The sequence below is a fragment of the Lissotriton helveticus genome, chromosome 6, assembly GCF_964261635.1.
Source record: "Lissotriton helveticus chromosome 6, aLisHel1.1, whole genome shotgun sequence".
In the NCBI taxonomy this organism is placed as follows: domain Eukaryota; kingdom Metazoa; phylum Chordata; class Amphibia; order Caudata; family Salamandridae; genus Lissotriton; species Lissotriton helveticus.
The window spans coordinates 1,891,048,698-1,891,067,112 of NC_136067.1; the positions used below are offsets into that span (position 1 = coordinate 1,891,048,698).

General features: G+C 46.9%; 1 protein-coding gene across 2 annotated transcripts in view; it reads right to left on the reverse strand.

Annotated features, from left to right (window-relative positions):
• The window catches only part of LOC144763852 (toll-like receptor 5), a 207,095-nt gene that overhangs the window by 20,154 nt on the left and 168,526 nt on the right, over positions 1–18,415 (reverse strand). The window contains exon 2 of one of the 2 annotated variants that reach the window (XR_013596266.1): positions 2,723–5,405. Coding sequence is in view for 1 of the 2 variants with exons in the window: in XM_078649832.1 (XP_078505958.1) it covers positions 2,786–5,405 (2,620 nt within the window). In the remaining variant the exon portion in view is untranslated. Of the gene's footprint in view, positions 1–2,677; positions 5,406–18,415 lie in introns of those variants that run through there. The other variant, XM_078649832.1, reaches the window with a different exon arrangement.

The following is an 18,415-nucleotide window of genomic DNA, read 5'->3' on the forward strand; positions in this document are numbered from 1 at the left end:
CATGCCCTGCTTTGCGACGCACACAAGGGCGGGACTCTGAAATTGAATAAAGTGATGTTCCACCTGAAACGCAGCATGAGATGGATGGCTGGCTGAAGGGTCTGCTGCCAGCGGTTGTGTGCGTGACCCCTTCTTTGTGTGACCTCCTCATTCTGGGCAACTGGTGTTTTTTTGTGTAGCGGCAGCCTCGCCGCGAGGAAGTCCCGCCGCCTTAGTTCGCGGATCTGCGGCGCTCCACATGCCGAGCGCTGTTTGAAATGAAGGGGGCCTGGCTGCTGGAGGATTATTGGCAGGCTCAGTAGCGGCACTTACATCCCATGTGCCCACTTGGGTAAACATTATGTGAACTCTCCTTATGGCAAATCAGTACCCAAACGGGTTTTGGAGTGAACTCTTGAGTCAGCAGCGATGGGCAAGACTACAGAGACCAGCATGCCCTGCTTTGCGATGCCCACAAGGGCGGGACTCTGAAATTGAATAAAGTGATGTTCCACCTGAAACTGCTTTTCCATGACATTTGTGGGGGGAGAGCCAGTGAACAAGAGCTTTACATGCTTGAAACGCGTTTGGCGATCACGCAGCATGAGATGGATGGCTGGCTGAAGGGTCTGCTGCCAGCGTCTGCGGATATGACAAAGCCCACTAATGCCCCGAGTGAGCACCGAAGTTGCCCTGTGTTTGCTGATCTTTAAAGCGGTTCCACCTCCGCTTTTCGGTTGCACCCGCCGTGAGTTCGGCTGGCCCTGGGTGGAATGGTGTCTTTTCTGTTAATTTGGGCTGCCGGAAACGCCGCTAACAGATACTGTCGACCGAGTGAGGTCATTGCTTATACAAAGCAGGAGTGTCTCTCTCTAATACGTGGGGCACTCACAGGTGTGGAGCGGCAGGCGAGGGGACACAGGGCCACAGGAAATGCAGCTGTCATTTAATTTTAACGATGGGTGCGCCATGAACATTGCGATTGGCAAGAAACAACGGGAATGAAGACGCCCCATTGCTGGCCGCTCATTGGCCAAGGATACACCTATTAAATGGCAGGACTGTTTAAAAGACTGTGGCCAATCATCGATGGCTTTTCCGCACTGATGAAGGCAGAAGCCAGAAACGCGTCTGCGGATATGACAAAGCCCACTAATGCCCCGAGTGTGCACCGAAGTTGTCCTGTGTTTGCTGATATATGTATATCATTATAAGCTCGCAGAAGCAGGTGCAAAACTACTTTCTGCTTTGGATTTTTGGCTGATTATCGTGTCACCAGAAACCCTTTATCAATTTACACATCTTTGAATGCATGGTCAGCCATTATACAGCCTCTCTCTAATATATGACAAACACAGGTACGATATATCCCACATATATGATTTATGGGCATAGCAGCAGTCCCTTGAATTAAGGGTTATGAAGCAGCTGGAGATGTACAAACAAGCAAAAATGCATTATAAACACAGAGCTAGATTCACGAAAAAACTAGTTAATGTATACCTGAAGAATTATATATACGTGCAGGTGCCAATTTTACTACGTTGTGGGATTTACAAACATTTTCAGAAATATGCCTGGCACAGGTTCCCATGTGTCAATGCTTAATTTGTGCCGGTGTTTGGCGGTGCTAAGCACCAGCACTTATTCCATAACACTGGCACCTAATCTCCACAGTCTACTACATGGCAGCAATGCTTGTCTACTTTTTTAGCAGAGTACATCAGCAACATTGTGTAAAATTTGAATATATAATACAACTAATTCCAGGTGTCTCAGGCCATTCTCACAGCCTAAACAACCTGGTACTTTTATTGGATGAGGTAGAATCGTTGAATTTGTCACATTTGATGGAATGTGATAGGTATTAGGTACCTGGCACTGGGAAGCAAGATGCCTTGACCTTCTGTGAAATACCATGGCACTTATTTGTTTTCTGTAATTTTTGGACTGTTATACGACTGTTCCCATGAGAGCCGATTCCCCCAATATGGGGTTTCCAAATAGAAGTCCATTGAGGGGGGAACAGAAGCCCCCTGTGTAAATGAACATATATATATTTTTTTTTTTTTCATGTCGTTTCACACAGGATTTACCTTAACCTAAATGAACAAACAATAAAATCGAATCTCCCTACGTTTTTTTATGACAAGATAAGTTCACAGTAAGCATAAACTCTTAAGTGAAAAAGGCATTATGGAGAAAGAGCCGATCGTGTTCGGTATTGATTAGTAAACCTAGGTCCAACCTCTATGCAACCCTTGTTTGCGCGGGGAGTCAGAATTCTGACTTCGGTGGTATGTAAATAACTGGGTGTGTTAAATACCTCCCTCTTCATTACATGTTTGGCAGGTCAAATCTGCCAGACTGTACTGTATTTACCATAAAATGTATTGGTGTGTTAAGTACCAAAATGTGCATGTTATTCCCTCCAAAACTTAGAAAGCACTATTTATTGTGAGTGATAAATTCCAAACCCACATTGTAGGAGTTTGCCCGGTGGGATAAATAGCACCCACTCCTCCGACACACTCAGAATATAAGAGCTAGTGTTGGTATTGGGGGATAGAGATAATGAGTTCTCATCACTAGTCTTTATATGGGTTCAGAGCTTAGACAACTAAACAGAATGCAGACAACCAATGCCTTTCTTGTAATGTGTGAAAAGCTAAATCAGTTAATAAAACTTCTCCCATAATTCATCTTAAAAACAATTTAATCCTTGCTGACATGTACTGCATACCATTCAATGTGAGAATTAAGCAGAATAAAACATTGGCTTGGACAGGGAAATGGTCATCTTCTGTTAAGATATTGTGGCTATATTTTGCAGTTCCAATGTATTTGTGTCTTTTGACAGGCTGCTTATCTTCTTTTCCACTAAATGTTCTTTAAGAATCTTTTTTGAAAGTCGATTTAAAAACCAGTCAATGTCTTGGAGGTCTTCTGGCCACCTCAAATACTGTCGCCGCTGAACAAATGATCTAATAGGTCTAAATTTCACCAGCTGGTACGGAGACAGGGCTCCGACAACAACTACAATGAGAACATCCTTTAGTTCGGTATAGTATCTACTCTGGGCAAAGTTAAAGGCTTCCACACACCACCCATCTCGGAGGAAGTGCTTTGTCACAATGCAGATTGTCTTCCTGCTGTTCCAAATGGCATCGCGGATATTGATGATGTGGTCTTCCCCTGGAATGAAGTCTCTTTCCTCAAAGCACACATTAAATCTGTTATTTTCACAATATTGTAAGTCCAGGTTTTTCAGAAAAGCATTCTGGACCCACTCAAAGTCTTTACTGCTGTAGCACAAATAGGCGTCATACTTGTGGCCACAGCCATCATCCACCTCTTGCTTCTGGTCATTTATTATGATGCTGACTATGTTTCTGTACAATAGAAAGGCGTATCCTCGAAAGCGTGTGTAAATAATCACGGATGCCATAAGAAGCATAAGAGTCACTGACGTGAAGACAAACAGTGAAAATATCAGGTGTTCCAGGTTTTCCTCGTCACAGTCATCCGTTATGATCATATGAAGCGGGACCTCTGTCATCGTACTTGGGAAAATGCAGGAAATATCATTTCTGGATCCAGTCAGTGTTACATTGGTGTGATTCAACCACACAATAAGTCTGCTCAGCGAGCACTCACAGACAAACCGGTTATTTGTTATATCCAATTGACTCAAGAAGGTAAAAAGATCTGGGTCTGGGGATATAAGTTGGTTCTTAGACAAATCAAGGGTCCGAAGATTATCAGGAACAATATTACGAGGGACGTAAGTGAGGCTGTTGGAGGAGAGGTTGAGTCTCGTTAAAGATGTTAGACCAAAAAATATATCTTCAGGTAGGACCCTAAGATAATTGTTGTCTAAGTGAAGAACTTGAAGCATGGACAGGGCTGTGAAGACATCCAGGCACTGTCCTGAACTCCAAACAAGCTCTAGCACATTTGATCCAAGGTCAAGGTATTCCAGCTGATTGTTTTGCATCGGAAGCTGTTTGTAACAGCGAGACAAATCATTGTGTTTCATAATAATGTACTTGATAAAGGTAGCATTTGAAGAAAGAAGATCATAAAGAATCCCAAGATCTTTGAGTCTGTTTCCAGATATATCTATAAAGGACGCATTGATTACCTTTAAATGCAACTCGGTCACTTTGTTTTCGCCTAACAACATGTATTCAATAAAGGGTATCTTGCCAAATAAAGCGACAGTTTTCAAAGCATTGTCTCTGAGGTTTAAATTATTTAATTTTGTTAGGTGTTTGAAAGCACCCTCCTGGATAATTCCAATGTGGTTTTTCTCCAACTCAATGTTTGTAACATTAGGAAGTCCATTAAATGTATAATCATGGATTTCACCCAGGAGGTTTTCTGCCAAGTTAAGAGTATAAAGAGAAGTCAGGCCATAGAATGCGTCCATTTGTATTTGATTTACTTTATTATTTGTTATTATCAGCGTTTCCAACTGAGTGAGCTTTGCAAAAACATATGGATTGAGCGAGAAAATAGAGCCCTGTGATATATCTAGAAACTTCAACTCACTTTCTGCTAAACCTATAAATGTCTCCATGTCAGGGTCTTTGAGGTTTTTGTGGCCAAACCCTGGACCCATTGTATGGTGAGTCAGGTTCAGGTGCATAAATGTAGTTCCCTTGATGGCCTTACAAAAACGCTTTGTCTTGTCGACATCAAACCCATTACTAGACATTAGCAGTATCTCAAACTTAATATTTCTGAATGGATTGCCACATTTGTCCCAGTCCATGTTGACTGATGGATACATCTGGTTATCTGAGAGATCAAGGAACTGAATGTTTTTGTTCTGGAAACTGTGCAGGTCTCCTTCACAAACAGTCCCAATCCTGTTCAACTTTAGGCTCAAAATGCTGAAGCTATGTAGATAGTAAAACAGTGGGTTAGGCTTTAGGTGTGTTATGCTGTTTCCACTGAGATCAACAAGCTCCAAGGAAACAAGATCTCGGAAATAGTCGTTTTCCAGAATCGACCCATCAAGGCTGTTATAGTACAACAAGAGGCTTGTTAATCTGTATAGGCCAGTGAATGCATCAGGATCCAGCAGCAGCATGTTGTTGCCTCCCAGGTCTAGGAAACGAAGGTTGGGTAGATTTCTGAATGCGTCTTTTCTCACCGTTAATCGCCTGGTAAGTTGTGTGCCCAGCTCTAAAACAGTCAGTTTTTCCAACAGCGGGAAGGATGTGGCATTAACTTCCAAAATATAATTGAGACTCAAAACAAATTTTTGTGTATCTTCGGGCACAGGAGGAATGTGGGTGAGGTTGCAAGACTGAAACCAGGCAAATCTATTTGTGGTTGTACAGGCACTGTAGCCCTGGGTAGAATTCACTAGTAGTGCCGCTCCTAATACCATAGTAAATTGACGTGACATTGTATTCCTGCAGGAAAGAGAAAAACAGAAACAATTTCAAATTATGCTATATATGTTGGGTATACACATTACTATCACGCATACCTAAGTTACAGCAACAGGCAGTATGGTTTTTCCACACAAAAGATACAGCATACCTAAGTTATAACAACAGTCAGCATGTGAAAGATACAACATTCCTAGGATACAGCAACAAACAGCATGGCTATTCTATAAGAAGAATACAGCATACCTAAGACACAGCAACAGGCAGCACGGATTTTCTATAAGAAAGATAAAGCATATCTAAGATACAGCAACAAACAGCAACAAACAGCATGGCTATTGTATAAGAAGAATACAGCATACCTAAGATACAGAACAGTGAGCATGGTTTTTCTATAAGAATGATAAAGCATACCTAAGATACAGCAACAAACAGCATGGCTATTCTATAATAAAGATACACCATACCTAAGACAAAGCAACAAACAGCATGGCTATTCTATAAGAAAGATACAGAATACCTAAGACATAGCAACAAACAGCATGGCTATTCGATAGGAAAGATACAGAAAGGCCCTGATAGCCGAACCTGCAACTATATTATTGGGCCGCGCAACTAAAGCCCATTAACCAATGGCTGCATGCACCCCAGGAACAACCGGCATACAGGGCGGACAGGGCACAATTGGGCACCAAAAGCATACTGGCACCTCTCTATGACCAACGCCTAGTGCGCAAACTTACGGGACCCACGAAACTTACCACAACACTGTGGCACACGCACAAGCAAAACTGGGGTGGAAGGGGCGACTTACTAAGCTCACCCCATTGTGGGACACCCGGGCCCTGGGCAACCTGAGATGCAGTAAGGGCTTTACACTATGGGATAACATAGGTATATCCACAGTGGGAGACCTGTGGGAAAAAGGTACAGCTGCGACTGCAATACAAGCTGGGACCCACGGAATCGTTCCGGTATGTGCAGATCCGTCACGCCCTACTTACAGCCATCCCACGCGAAGCAGAGGTCCCAGAGGCATCTCCCCTTGAAGATCGCCTCCTCACAGACTGCATGCAGGATCGGGCTACGTCCCTCACTTACTGCAAATTGATAAACAACTTAGCGGACTCAACGGTACAACTGAGAGACAAATGGGTGGTGGATTTAGGAGAAATGGACTATTCCGAATGGAACGAAGCATTGGTGTCGCCTAAGGAGGTGGGCATATCGGCGAAATTCCGGCTCGTGCAGCTTAAGATTTTACACAGGGTGTACTATACGAGAACGACACTACACTTAATACAGCGGGCACAGCATCCCTATTGTTTTCGTGACTGCGGGGAGGAGGGAACGTTATTCCACACTATCTGGGAATGCCCACGCACCCAGGAGTACTGGAGACAAACAATGCGTACCATATCACAAACACTGGGGGTGTCCTTGGTCCCTGAGCCACGGAAGTGCCTGTTAAATATCTGGGAGCGGAACGACCTCTCCAGACATGGCCAACGGTGGTCCACGTTAGGTATGAAGATAGCAAAACGCGACATAGCACAGAAGTGGGGTGCGGTGGAGGTCCCCACGTTGGCACAATGGTGTACAAACATGGACAGGGTAATGATAACAGAGAGGGCAGTGTATACCAATAGGGCATGTCCACGTAAATGGAATAAGATATGGACCCTGTGGAATGTGTTCAGGGGGGAGATATGTGAACCCTTGCAGGAAGACGACACACTGACATCAGATGAGGAGGGGGAAGACGAATAGGATGAATGGCAGAAGGGGGGCGGGCTTGGGGACCTTGAGTCCCACCCAGATTCAAGATTGGGAGGGGGTGGGAATGGTGGACGGTTTAGCCTGCTTTCACTGATTATTATACAGAGACACCCAACTGTAAGGGAACGTGGTACCAGCTGACCCCATGGTAATGGTTCTACTCACCCATAACAGACATTCCACGAGTACAAGACGGGATAGGGGATGTGCACTCATTTCCTTGTTTGCCATACGACTTATTGTGGTAACTTCTTGTTTATGTTGTTTATTGTTATAAAATTTAAAACCTGGCCTATATAGATCCGTAATCTCAATGAGAGTTATGTACACACGCTGTTATATAATGCCGCCGTGCCCCCGGGATGTTGGCACATGGGCTGTGTAATCCAGATAGTACTGAACGCAGGAGAAAGTGATGCGGCCGGCCCCTGGGGTTGTAGGCCAGAAGCTGTGTATGGTGTTAAAGGCACAATAAAGGTCTTGGAAAAAAAAAAAAAAAAGAAAGGCCCTGATTACAAGTGGGCCACCAAACTGCAAGCCCTGCACAACTCTATATGCGCAACAAGAGGCAGTGTCATTTTAAGGTCTTTGCGGGCCCGGTGCAAGACTTATTTTGGGGGGCCCAATTCAGAACAACTTTGAATTTATTTACCCATTTCCTGCTATTTTATCTTCATAAAACCATGATTTAGCATCATGCCAAAAAATAGTGAATTATATGTTAACATTTCAGAATCACAACAAAAGAGTTAAATAAGCTCATCAATCCTGAAGATGACTCCAGGTAGATAGAGACAGAGTAAGAGGTAAAGGCAGAAGAGACCACGGTCAATGGGAGAGAAAGTTGACCTTCTCAGGGGACACGTTGGAAGATGGGTACACTGGGCAATTGCCCACTTTGCCTAGGCCTACCAACATCTATGAATTGTGGAAATCCATGCACAGAGGTAATTACTGCACTCCACAATATTCCCCAGGTAAATTTCAGCAGGTCACACCCAGTGAGATTATCCTAGGTGACAAATATGCAGTATATTCCAATATATGAGGAAACTGGATCCTGAAATCGCCACATTTCTCAAGTAACACCATGTGCCCCAGGAGAAATCGCAGGTGGATTTATTCACTGCATCCAGTAAACACTGCACCCATCAATACTGGATTCTCCAGGTACAGTAAACACCTCAAACACTCCCTCCATCCCACTTATCAAGGCTTTGATGGTGATGAGCCCATCAATTATTACTACACAATTTTTAACTTAGCATTCATGACAAAAATTATGATGTTGAGTCAGGAACCACTTCTATATAACAATTGTTTAGGAAAAGCTGTGGTTCTTTATGGACGAACAATTGTTTAGGAAAAGCTGTGGTTCTTTATGGACGAACAATTGTTTAGGAAAAGCTGTGGTTCTTTATGGACGATTGCTACTGCCTTGAACATTTCCAACTGATCAGCAGTGCATGCAAGCCTGATCAAGTAATTGAAGCCTAATCACTTAAAACATTTAAAGACTTCCTTATAGTTGACTAGGATGGCATGAGCGATGGGTGAAGAGAATAGAATGAAAAATGCAAAAGTGTAGACCACCTGCATATTTCCATAGGCATCCGCCACCTATTGTTGAACACCTTGATGTAAACCAAGGTCATCTGATTCCTGACCATGGCCTCCGCAGCCAAATGCACTCTGATGACACCCAGGTCATAATGGAAGAGGTGGGGCGCAGGGGCTCGGCATTGTCGTGGATGAGTAGCTTTTTATCTGGCCGTACGCAGAGTGTTAGCATTGGCTCATTCCGCTTTGCACCTTTGGAGCTGACCAAGGGGGTGCCGCAGGGCTCCTGCTTGAGCCCCACACTTTTCAACATTTATGTTGCCCCCCCCCCCTGCCAGTCTCATGAGGTCATACGGTTTTATCCCTGTGTCGTATGCTGGTGACACGCAGCATCTCTTCCCATTCAGGACATTAACTATGGCGGTTAACTATGGGAGCTCCGGTCAGTTCACCCAGTCGACCCCAACCGACGGATACGGGAGCTCCGGGCGAGCAGCCCTGTCGACCCCTGACAAGCACTGTTGTCTCTGATCTGGGAGCTCCGGGTAACTCACCCAGTCGACCCCAGCCAGTCGGCGGATGGACGCTCCGGTGGAACAGCTCAGTCGACCCCAGAGAGGCACTAGTGTCTCTGATTTGGGAGCTCCGGCCTGCTCACCCAGTCGACCCCAGCCGGTTGGCGAGGGAGCTCCGGTGGAGCAGTCCAGTCGACCCCAATGGAGCACAAGTGTCGCCGATCTGGGAGCTCCGGGCAGCTTATCCAGTCGACCCCAGCCAGTCGGTGTGGGAGCTCCGGGGGGGCAGCCCAGTCGACCCCAGCCAGCCGGCGTGGGAGCTCCGGGCTGTTCACCCAGTCGACCCCAGTCGGCCGCGGCGGCCTTTGGGGCGGGCGATCTGATCATCTCACCACCGCGGTTGGATTCCTTCCCTCTCCCGTCCTTTGAAGAATTTTGTAAAACGGCTTGTTCGGTGTCATCTGGATCTCCGCTCGATCCACTGCCCCCAAATTTTGGAAAACTTTTCAGGAAGAACTGTTCCCGCCTCTGTTTTCAATCTGTCGCCAATCTCTGGAATCGGCTTCTGTTCCGGGCTGCTGGAAATTAGCAGTGGTGTCGCCTCTGCTAAAAAAGTCAACCCTGGATCCAGCTGTCCTTTCCAACTACAGGCCGATTTCCTTGCTCCCCTTTCCAATCAAGATCTTGGAGAAATGGGTAACTCGCTCTCTCTCCGGCCATCTGGAACACATTGGGTGGTTCGATGAGGCCCAGTTTGGCTTCCGACCTGGTCACGGGACGGAGACCGCACTTGTGACCGTGTTGGATAACCTGCGTTCGCGTGTCGACAGTGGTCGGGCAGCCTTTCTGGTGCTGCTCGACATGTCGGCCGCGTTCGACACGGTCTGCCATCGGACCCTGGTTCAGAGGCTGGAAGAGTGCGGGATTTGCGAGGGGGCCAGAGACTGGCTGATGTCATACCTCGAGGGCAGGCAACAGCTGGTGTCACTTCCGCCTTTCAGCTCGGAGCCAAGAAAAATCGGACAGGGGGTGCCACAGGGCTCGGCCATCAGCCCGTTATTGTTTAACCTGTACCTCCGTCCACTTGTCCAGCTAATAAAATCTTTTGGGGTCTCGGCATTTAATTATGCCGACGACACTCAGCTGGTGTTTTCCTTGGAAGGAAGCAATGCAATCTCGCTGAACACCTTCCATCGCTGCATGGCAGCTACAGCGGATTGGCTTCAAGCAAATTCTTTGCAATTTAATAGCTCGAAGACGGAGGTGCTCCACTGTTCCACGGATCGGATCCCGCGGGCTTTACCCACCGACTTCTGGCCCAGCACTTTTTCCGAACCGGTGTCGGCATCGGAGTCAGCCCGTAATTTGGGGGTCATGTTCGGCCCTAATTTACAACTTGACCTACATGTTAACAAAACCACGGGAACATGTATGATGCTGCTCCGCATGCTCCGCAGAGTCTTGCCTCTGCTTCCTGCTCGATCCAGGCCGGAGGTAGTCCGTGGGACTATTTTAAGTCGGCTGGATTACTGTAACGGCCTCCTTTTGGGGGCCCCAAAAAATCTGATTGGGAAACTGCAGAGGGTGCAGAATATGGCTGCTAAACTGGCCCTTTCACGTCCCAGATCCAGCTCCTCTACTCTGGCGCTTCGTGGCTTGCACTGGCTCCCGGTAGAACTACGGGTCCAATTCAAAGCGGCCTGTTTGGTATTTAGAGCGGTTCACCTCTTAGGCTCCCTTCTACTACAAAACATGTTTGCATGGTATTCTGCCCCACGGCTTCTGCGGTCGTCATCGGCTCACCTTTTGGTGGTGCCCAGGTTTCAAAGAGTGAGGATGGGCGGCCGCTCATTTAGAGTGGCGGCAGCTAAATTGTGGAATTCTCTCCCACTCACTCTTAGGAGCTGCAAGGACTATCTTCCATTCAGGAAAGCCTTAAAAACTCATCTCTTTCCTAAGTAATGGCTGCGCGTCTGCTCTAGTCTTGTGCGATGGGTTCTCTGATCAAAGCGCCAGGATGCCCTCTGGGTGACAGGTCTGCGCTATAAAAGTATGCGAAATAAATACATTAAACAGTCCTTTTCCGATGGTATGCGGGCTGTATCACAATGAATGGCCTCGAATTTCCTGCAATGTAATGTAGGGAAAACGGAGGTGATGCTTTTTGGGGAAGCTCCGCTGTTATGGACGCCGGATTGGTGGCCATTAGATCTGGTCCCCGTCCCCATCCCCAAGCAGGTAGTGAAAAATGTAGGTGTCCGATTAGATCAAGGTTTAACCTTAAAAGAGCAAGTTAATCAGACAGCTGGCTCTTGTTTTCATGTTATTGGACTCCGAAAAGTGTTTCCACTACTTCCGGACTTTACCCGGAAAACTCTTGTCCAAGCTCTAGTGCTCAGTCGCTTGGATTACTGTAATGGGCTACTGATCTTAGCTATTGACAGCTTACTTGGCAGACTTCAGATGGCCCAAAACACTGCTGCTAGGTGAGTCCTGAATGCACCTCCCAGACCACCATCGCGCCCCCTTTTGGAAAAGCTCCACTGGCTGCCTATCCGCCAACTGATTAAATTCAAAACTTACTGTGTCATTCACAAGGGTCTGCATAATGTGGGCCCCACGTATCTGGCGGAGAAGTTTATCTCCTAAGTTCCCGCACGTGCTCTTCGTTCCAGCAATCAATCCCTTCTCCGAGTTCTCCCCATTAGAAGGGCAAGACTGGGAGGAAAGGCTCTTTCTTACCTCGGTCCCTGCCTTTGGAATAAACTCCCTGACACTCTCAGGTTATGTACGGATCATTCTACATTTAGGAAACTGCTAAAAACTTTCTTGTTTCAAATTTAGTGAACACTTCAGGACCATCTACTTCCCTTTCTGTTGATTTGAGCGCAGAGATACTCCTTCGGGAGTCGATTCTAGCGCTATACAAACCCATAAATAAATAAATAAGGTATTAGAAAAAATATGTGAGACTTGAAACGACTTGACCAAGTCAAGAAAATAAGATATGCCACAGATTGAATACTCATAAGTCCATTCATTCTATGCAGCTCAAGATAAAGGGACTCCTATTTCGCTGATTTGCTATGTGACGTCATGTCTCTTATGCAGGTGTATATTATGAGTTCAGCAGTTTAAAACATATTTGGGCCTCATTCATAAAGAGCCTCCGAACTCGTGGCAGAGGCGCTGCAGTTGTGGGGGAATCTCGCACTGATGACGGAATCTCTGCAATGCGAATTCCCTTTGTGGAGATTCCGCATGGGTGCGGAGATTACTCCATGACTGTAGAGTGAGGAGGCCCTTTGTGAATCAGGCCAATTTATATTTAATATCTTAAACCTTTTCAAAAGTTTTGCTTGACCCTTGTCTGCACAATGCTGCAGGCAGAGTAATTCTCATGTAGGTAATTTCAACCTGCAACCAGGAAGCATAACTAGTAATATGGCTCATCACTAGGCCTGTGCGGAGTTCGCAGAAAAACACAGCTGTGCAATGTGGAGTTCTGCAAGTGGTGGAGTGCATTATGTCAGGCTGTTTGCGCAGATTTTTAGCACCGGGCGTTGGTCTCGGGTTGGTAAATCAGAGCGAACAGCACCATACACAGCGCAAGAGGGCACTGCTTCTTTCTGCTGCTCAAGTAGGTTTTCTACTCGAGCTGTACCTTCCTCAACACAAACTGAAGGTTTCTTAACGTGAGCGGTGGAGGTTATCTGTGAATGCCCGCGTTGAGAAATCTCGCTGGGAGGTGGTCTGGAGTAAGATTTTCCTCACTACAGCTCACCAACTTAATGTTGGCAAGCGTGAGCATGGAAAAAACCCTGCTCCACTAGGCGAAGCATAGTTTTTCAGAACTCTGGGGCGTAAAGTGGGACTCTGAAAACTCAGCAAGCAGAGTGGAATTTCACGCCCAGGCCTACTCACCACTCCCTCTGGTGTCTTACTTGATCAGTCCTGATGTTGGGAAAGGATTGTTCCCTATGTGGTGTACAGTCATGTTTCCTCCCCAGAGTGTCCAACTGTGAGTATTTGGTATCTGGGTTTTTGTATTTTTGGCCCCCGCCTCACACCTATCTAGCATGTGTACAAAGGTTTAGAACTGTCCTTGGGTGTGAGTTTAGCCGTAGACCTAGAGGGGTATTCCAAGCGAGCTCTACCTAGTGACAAAGGACTACTGTTCCTCCCTTAGGTTCTAGTGTTTAGTGCAGTGGTGGCTGCATACCTTGGCAGCCAACTTGTGTAAAGGTCCCCTGTTACAGGTGTACCTGTGCATGTGTGAATGCATGTGTGCATAGCTGAGTGAATTAAAGTGAAGGAGGGCAGTGGGTACCCCTTTGGAAGCTGCTATCCTGATTATGAGCACAAGATGGAGGTGAAGTTACTTTCCTAGACAGTGGTAGTGTATTTCTGACATTAATTAATCTGAAGGGAGAGGAACTACACACTAAAGTTGGGAAAAAGTAGGCAAGCTTCAAGTAGAAATTCAATGAAAAACGTTTGCTGCAGAGAGCTGTTGATTAGCCTTCTTAAATAGTGTAATTTGGTGGCTGGTAGAGGTGAAGGGTGGGACTGCAGTGGCTGTTGTCACAGTTTGAAGGGTCTCTCTTCTACTGTCTGGTATGGCTGTGATTTTCCCGTGCAGAATATTCACGCTTGTCTGTGCCTCTGTTGGGGTACTGAATGGTCCTGCTGTGAGAAGCAGTACTATAAACATAGGCTGAGTCTAGGAGACAATCTCAAAAAATGTCTGTCTGCTGTACCCCAATAGGTGTGTGAGCTGTTGACCCACTTGTTGTTCGAGTTCCAAGTTCTCTTCAACCAAGATGGGGTTGTTCTGCAGAGTACCCAGTGGAAGTGTCTGTCTGATAGTCAGCTCCGCAGAGTTATGAGGGCATCACTTGGGGTCTAACCTCACAGAAGAGCTGGTCCTTTTCCTGGAAAACCTGCAGGATCCTGCATGGAAGAAGAGGAAAGGTGCAAACCAACCCTGCAGGAGTGGACTACTGTTGTAGGAAAGAGAAGGTGATCCTGGTGCTGTGGGAGAGTCTGACAGAGATTCGTGAAACATAACTGGAGTGCTCCAAGCAGAGGATTCGCAACACGCCCAAAGTCTGCCTAGCAGATCACCCGTCATCCCTGCAGTCACCTCCATGGTACTTGCCTCACATGCACCCAAGTGGTGTGCACCACCGAAGAATAGAACTGTGAAAGCCTGTGGCACCTGTTCCAAGTGGGCTTGTAACTTTACTAGCCTCATGGTACTTACCCAACATTTGCCTGTGTGGAGTGTGCTACTAGAAGTGAAACTGCTGCCTCAAGGCAGTTGTCACTGTGTCCCTGAGTGACCGTGCTGCTGCAGAGGCCTTGACCGGCACTGACTGCTAGATTGGACCCGAACGGCTGTTGCTGTGCTAAGGCACACTGAAGAGACTCAGCTGTAACCGGAATCAGACCACATTGCCCCTTCAATAAAGAAGGACAAAGTCGCTCAATCGATGACTCACCCAGTCTAGGAGGAAGGAGGCCTCATATTTTTTGTGTAGTATTTAGTATTGACTTTTACTGTGTATTAAAGTACTTCTCTTTTAACAAATATAAGCAGTTGGCTGTACAATCACATTTTTAAAATCAATTTCTATTAGTTTTGTTGAGTTATCAAAAGAAAATGTACATCAGTGGAGGACCATTTTAAGAAAGACGCAACTAAATCCATTAAAAAATTGCATGAAGCAAGGCAAAAAGTAGTGAAATTAGAGGGGGGGGGGTCTAGTAGGTTGCTCGTCCACCATATATAGGGAATCAATCTCCATGTACAGTGAGTGGAACAGCGGCTAACTAGGTAAAGTGGGACCTTTGGGGTAGGGCAAGGGGAACCCAGAAAATCTATATGGCAGTAAGAGCATAACCATATGGGGAGTTTGAAATATTGGTTCAGGGAATGCACTCTATCCTGCCCAGGGGTTTAGGCCTTTGCATTGTTAGAAGAGGGTAGGGGCCTAGGGGCCTGTCTGCTGGCCATCTTGTGGAAAGTATAGGAAGGAATCAACTCTCTCCAAGCCCATGTAAAGTGTCGCCCATAAGATGAAGTGTTGTGTCATGTAGCTGGGCAGGGTATGTATGAATGGTGAGGCTGAGGAGAGGGTCACCACCTTATTGTGTTGGATCTCGAGGAGGATCTGTTGAATCCAAAATCAAAAAACCTGGATAATAGATGAGACCTTGTTGGGGCTATTGGGTAGCGGCTGAGGCCCCTGGCCTCCTCTCTGTGAAGGGCAGTTGCTTCAGCCCGGCCTATTTCACCATTGTGGCCCTCCAGGGCATGCTATTGGAAGGTTACGTGCTTTTCCATTTCATTATTGCTGTCCTTTGTGCTAGTGCAAAGACTAGATCAGTGAAATGGACTGCTGTCTTGTATTTTTTCCATCTGATGATGAATACAGCATGCTCTGGCCTCCCAAGGATGCAGTCATGGTTGGCCGCTAGTAACAGATATCTTCCGGGTAACCTCTGTCCAGAAAGGGCAAAGGCAGGGGCAGTCCCACAATAGATGACGGAGATCAGTCACCGGGGACTTGCACCAGGCACAAGTGTCAGGGGCATTAAGGTAACATGCGATGGATGCACTGGGGAGGGAGCTAAGCTCTGTGTAATAAGTAGAACAGCTGCAGGTATGCATGCATTGCAGGAGATTTTACATAAGTATTCTAGAGGCCTAACCCAATCTACCCAATGCCTCTTGTGGAGGGCCCTGCTGCGCTCTGCCTCCCAGGTTTCTCAGAGATGTTGTAGCGGGATCTGCGTATGAGTGACCATTGCCTGTGTCATCCACAATACTAATAATCTTCCAGTGCCCAATGTGTTTAGGGAATTTATAGGGGTGCTTGTGGCTAGCTCCATGTCTTCTATATACCAGTGGTCCAGGCAGGGCTGGGGCCATAGGTCAGGGATTGACCTAGGGGTAAGGGGATATTGGTCCACAAATTCTTCAAAGGTCAGTAGCTGCCCATTTTGGAAGAGGTGACTTAAGGTCGAGAGACCCACCTGATCCCAGGGTCACAGGTCTCTTATACTGAGGCAACCCGGTCCTCTGGGAAGGCCTACTAGGGGGATGAAAAGAAGCATAAGGGGGAAAATATGTAATGAACCAATGCCCTCTGGACAGGCACAGCAGGGCAACCCCTTTAAACTGGCGAGGGAGCCCTCCATCTGTGTGGGAACCTGGCACCGCCAGAGCCAGGACAGCTGTTCGAATAGAATAGGGGGCACTCCAGTACCCCAGTATCTACTAGCCTGTGCCCTGCGAGCCAGCCATTGCAGACGGGTAGCAATTAAGTATAATTCAAACTGAGGGGTCCCCTGGCCCGCCCGAGTCCGGAGGGATCTGTAGTTTTGGCAGGGTCACTGGCCGGCAGCAGTTATGCCAAATAAAGTCCCCCTGCAGTGTACCTAGGTCTTTGAAGATCTGCCGGTGATGCATTACTGGGAACATATTGAAATCTTATAGGAGCCTAGGAAGCATCACCATCTTCGTGTGGGATAGAGGGCCCGTTCACTAACATCGGTAGGGAGATCCCAAAGGTGAATGGGGCTCAGTGGGAAAACACCACAGCTGTGAGGTTCGGAATGGTACATTCTGGTTCCCAAATAGAGGAAAGATCTCTCTTCTCAGGGCACTGGACCCTCCCCCATGTCCAACCGGGTCAAGGTTGCACTGGGGGTCAGGAGAAACAGGAAGGATTTGTTCCAGTTCACTCGGAGCCCCAAAAGTGCCCTGAAATGCAGTATTAATCTGGCCATGGTGGTCGTTGTTCAGACCCTTGATATAGTAAAGGATGTAAGACGCATACAGAGAGATTATGTGTATCCTATCTGGTAAGGGGATGCCCCAATCCCTTCATGTGAGATGGCATCAGCCTTGAGGGGTTCCTTCACAAGCATGAAGAGTAGTGGGGAAAGGGGACACCCCTGTTGAGTGCCCCTGCCCACCGGCTGTGGGATCGGGTGCCCCTAGCTGACTCTCACCGTAGGGTGAGTATATAACAGTCTGATACGTTTAATGGTCCAAGTCCCAAAGCTGAAGCAGTTTAATGTTGCAAACAAGTTGTCTAAGATGAGGGAATTAAATGCTTCTTCTAGGTCTAAGACTAGGGCCATGGCACGCGGCCACCGAGTCTGCACCAATACCAGGACACAGTGCAGTCACTTGATGTTCAGAGCGGTGCACCCACCAGGAATGAAACCATTCTTGTCTGCATAAATCAGGCAGGGGAGAACTTTTTGGATCCGAGTGGCTAAAGATTTACTCAAGATTTGGAAATCCATGTTTAGGATAGCTATGGGGCGGTAAGAGGCTGGACAATTAAAGTTTTTTCCGAGTTTTAATAGGGAGACGAGTAGCTTCTCCCGGAGAGTATCAAGGGGCCATCACAACTCCAGTGCAGAGTCAAAGAGTATATTTAGTTGTGCTACTAGGGAACCCATAAAAGTTATATAGAACTCCAATGAAAGCCCATTAGTTTATGGCGTATTCCTTGTTGCCAGGTCCGTAATAGCCGCACCAAAGTCTGTCTTCCCCGTAATGGGGGAATCAATCTCCATCCGTTCCACCAATGTAAGGGCTGGGAAGGGAGCTTGGTTAAGAAATGTCACTGGGGCCTCTGTAGGAGGAGAGTACAGCCTAGTATAGAACTTCAAGAAGGCCTAATGGATCTCTCACCTTCGAGAAGATGAAGGTTCCATCCATCCTCTGGTGTCTCGGTATTGGGGGTTGCTTAGCCTCGTTAGCGATCAACCAAGCCAGTAAGCAGCCCAATTTCTTGCATTGTGTGTGGCATCAAGCTACGTAAGCTAAGAAGACGAGGCAGTAGACGCTTTCCCAAAAATTTGGCCTCATCTTCTCGTTGTCTACAACCCTGCGTTCCACGTGGATATATGCTCACTCTGCATGTGAAAGTGCTTTACTGAGGCTTCTGCACTCGCCAAATGTAGAGTGAATGCAGGCCCCTCGAATGACCAACTTAAAGGCCTCCCACTACACTGGCGTGGAGGCAGATGAGCCCGCATTATGTTCAAAGTAGTCTGTGATGTGACCAGATAGGGTGTCTCTGAAGATTGGGGCTTCTAGAGCCACTCATTTGGAGGATCCTAGTGGCAGAGGAGGATTGGATGGCCCAGGGT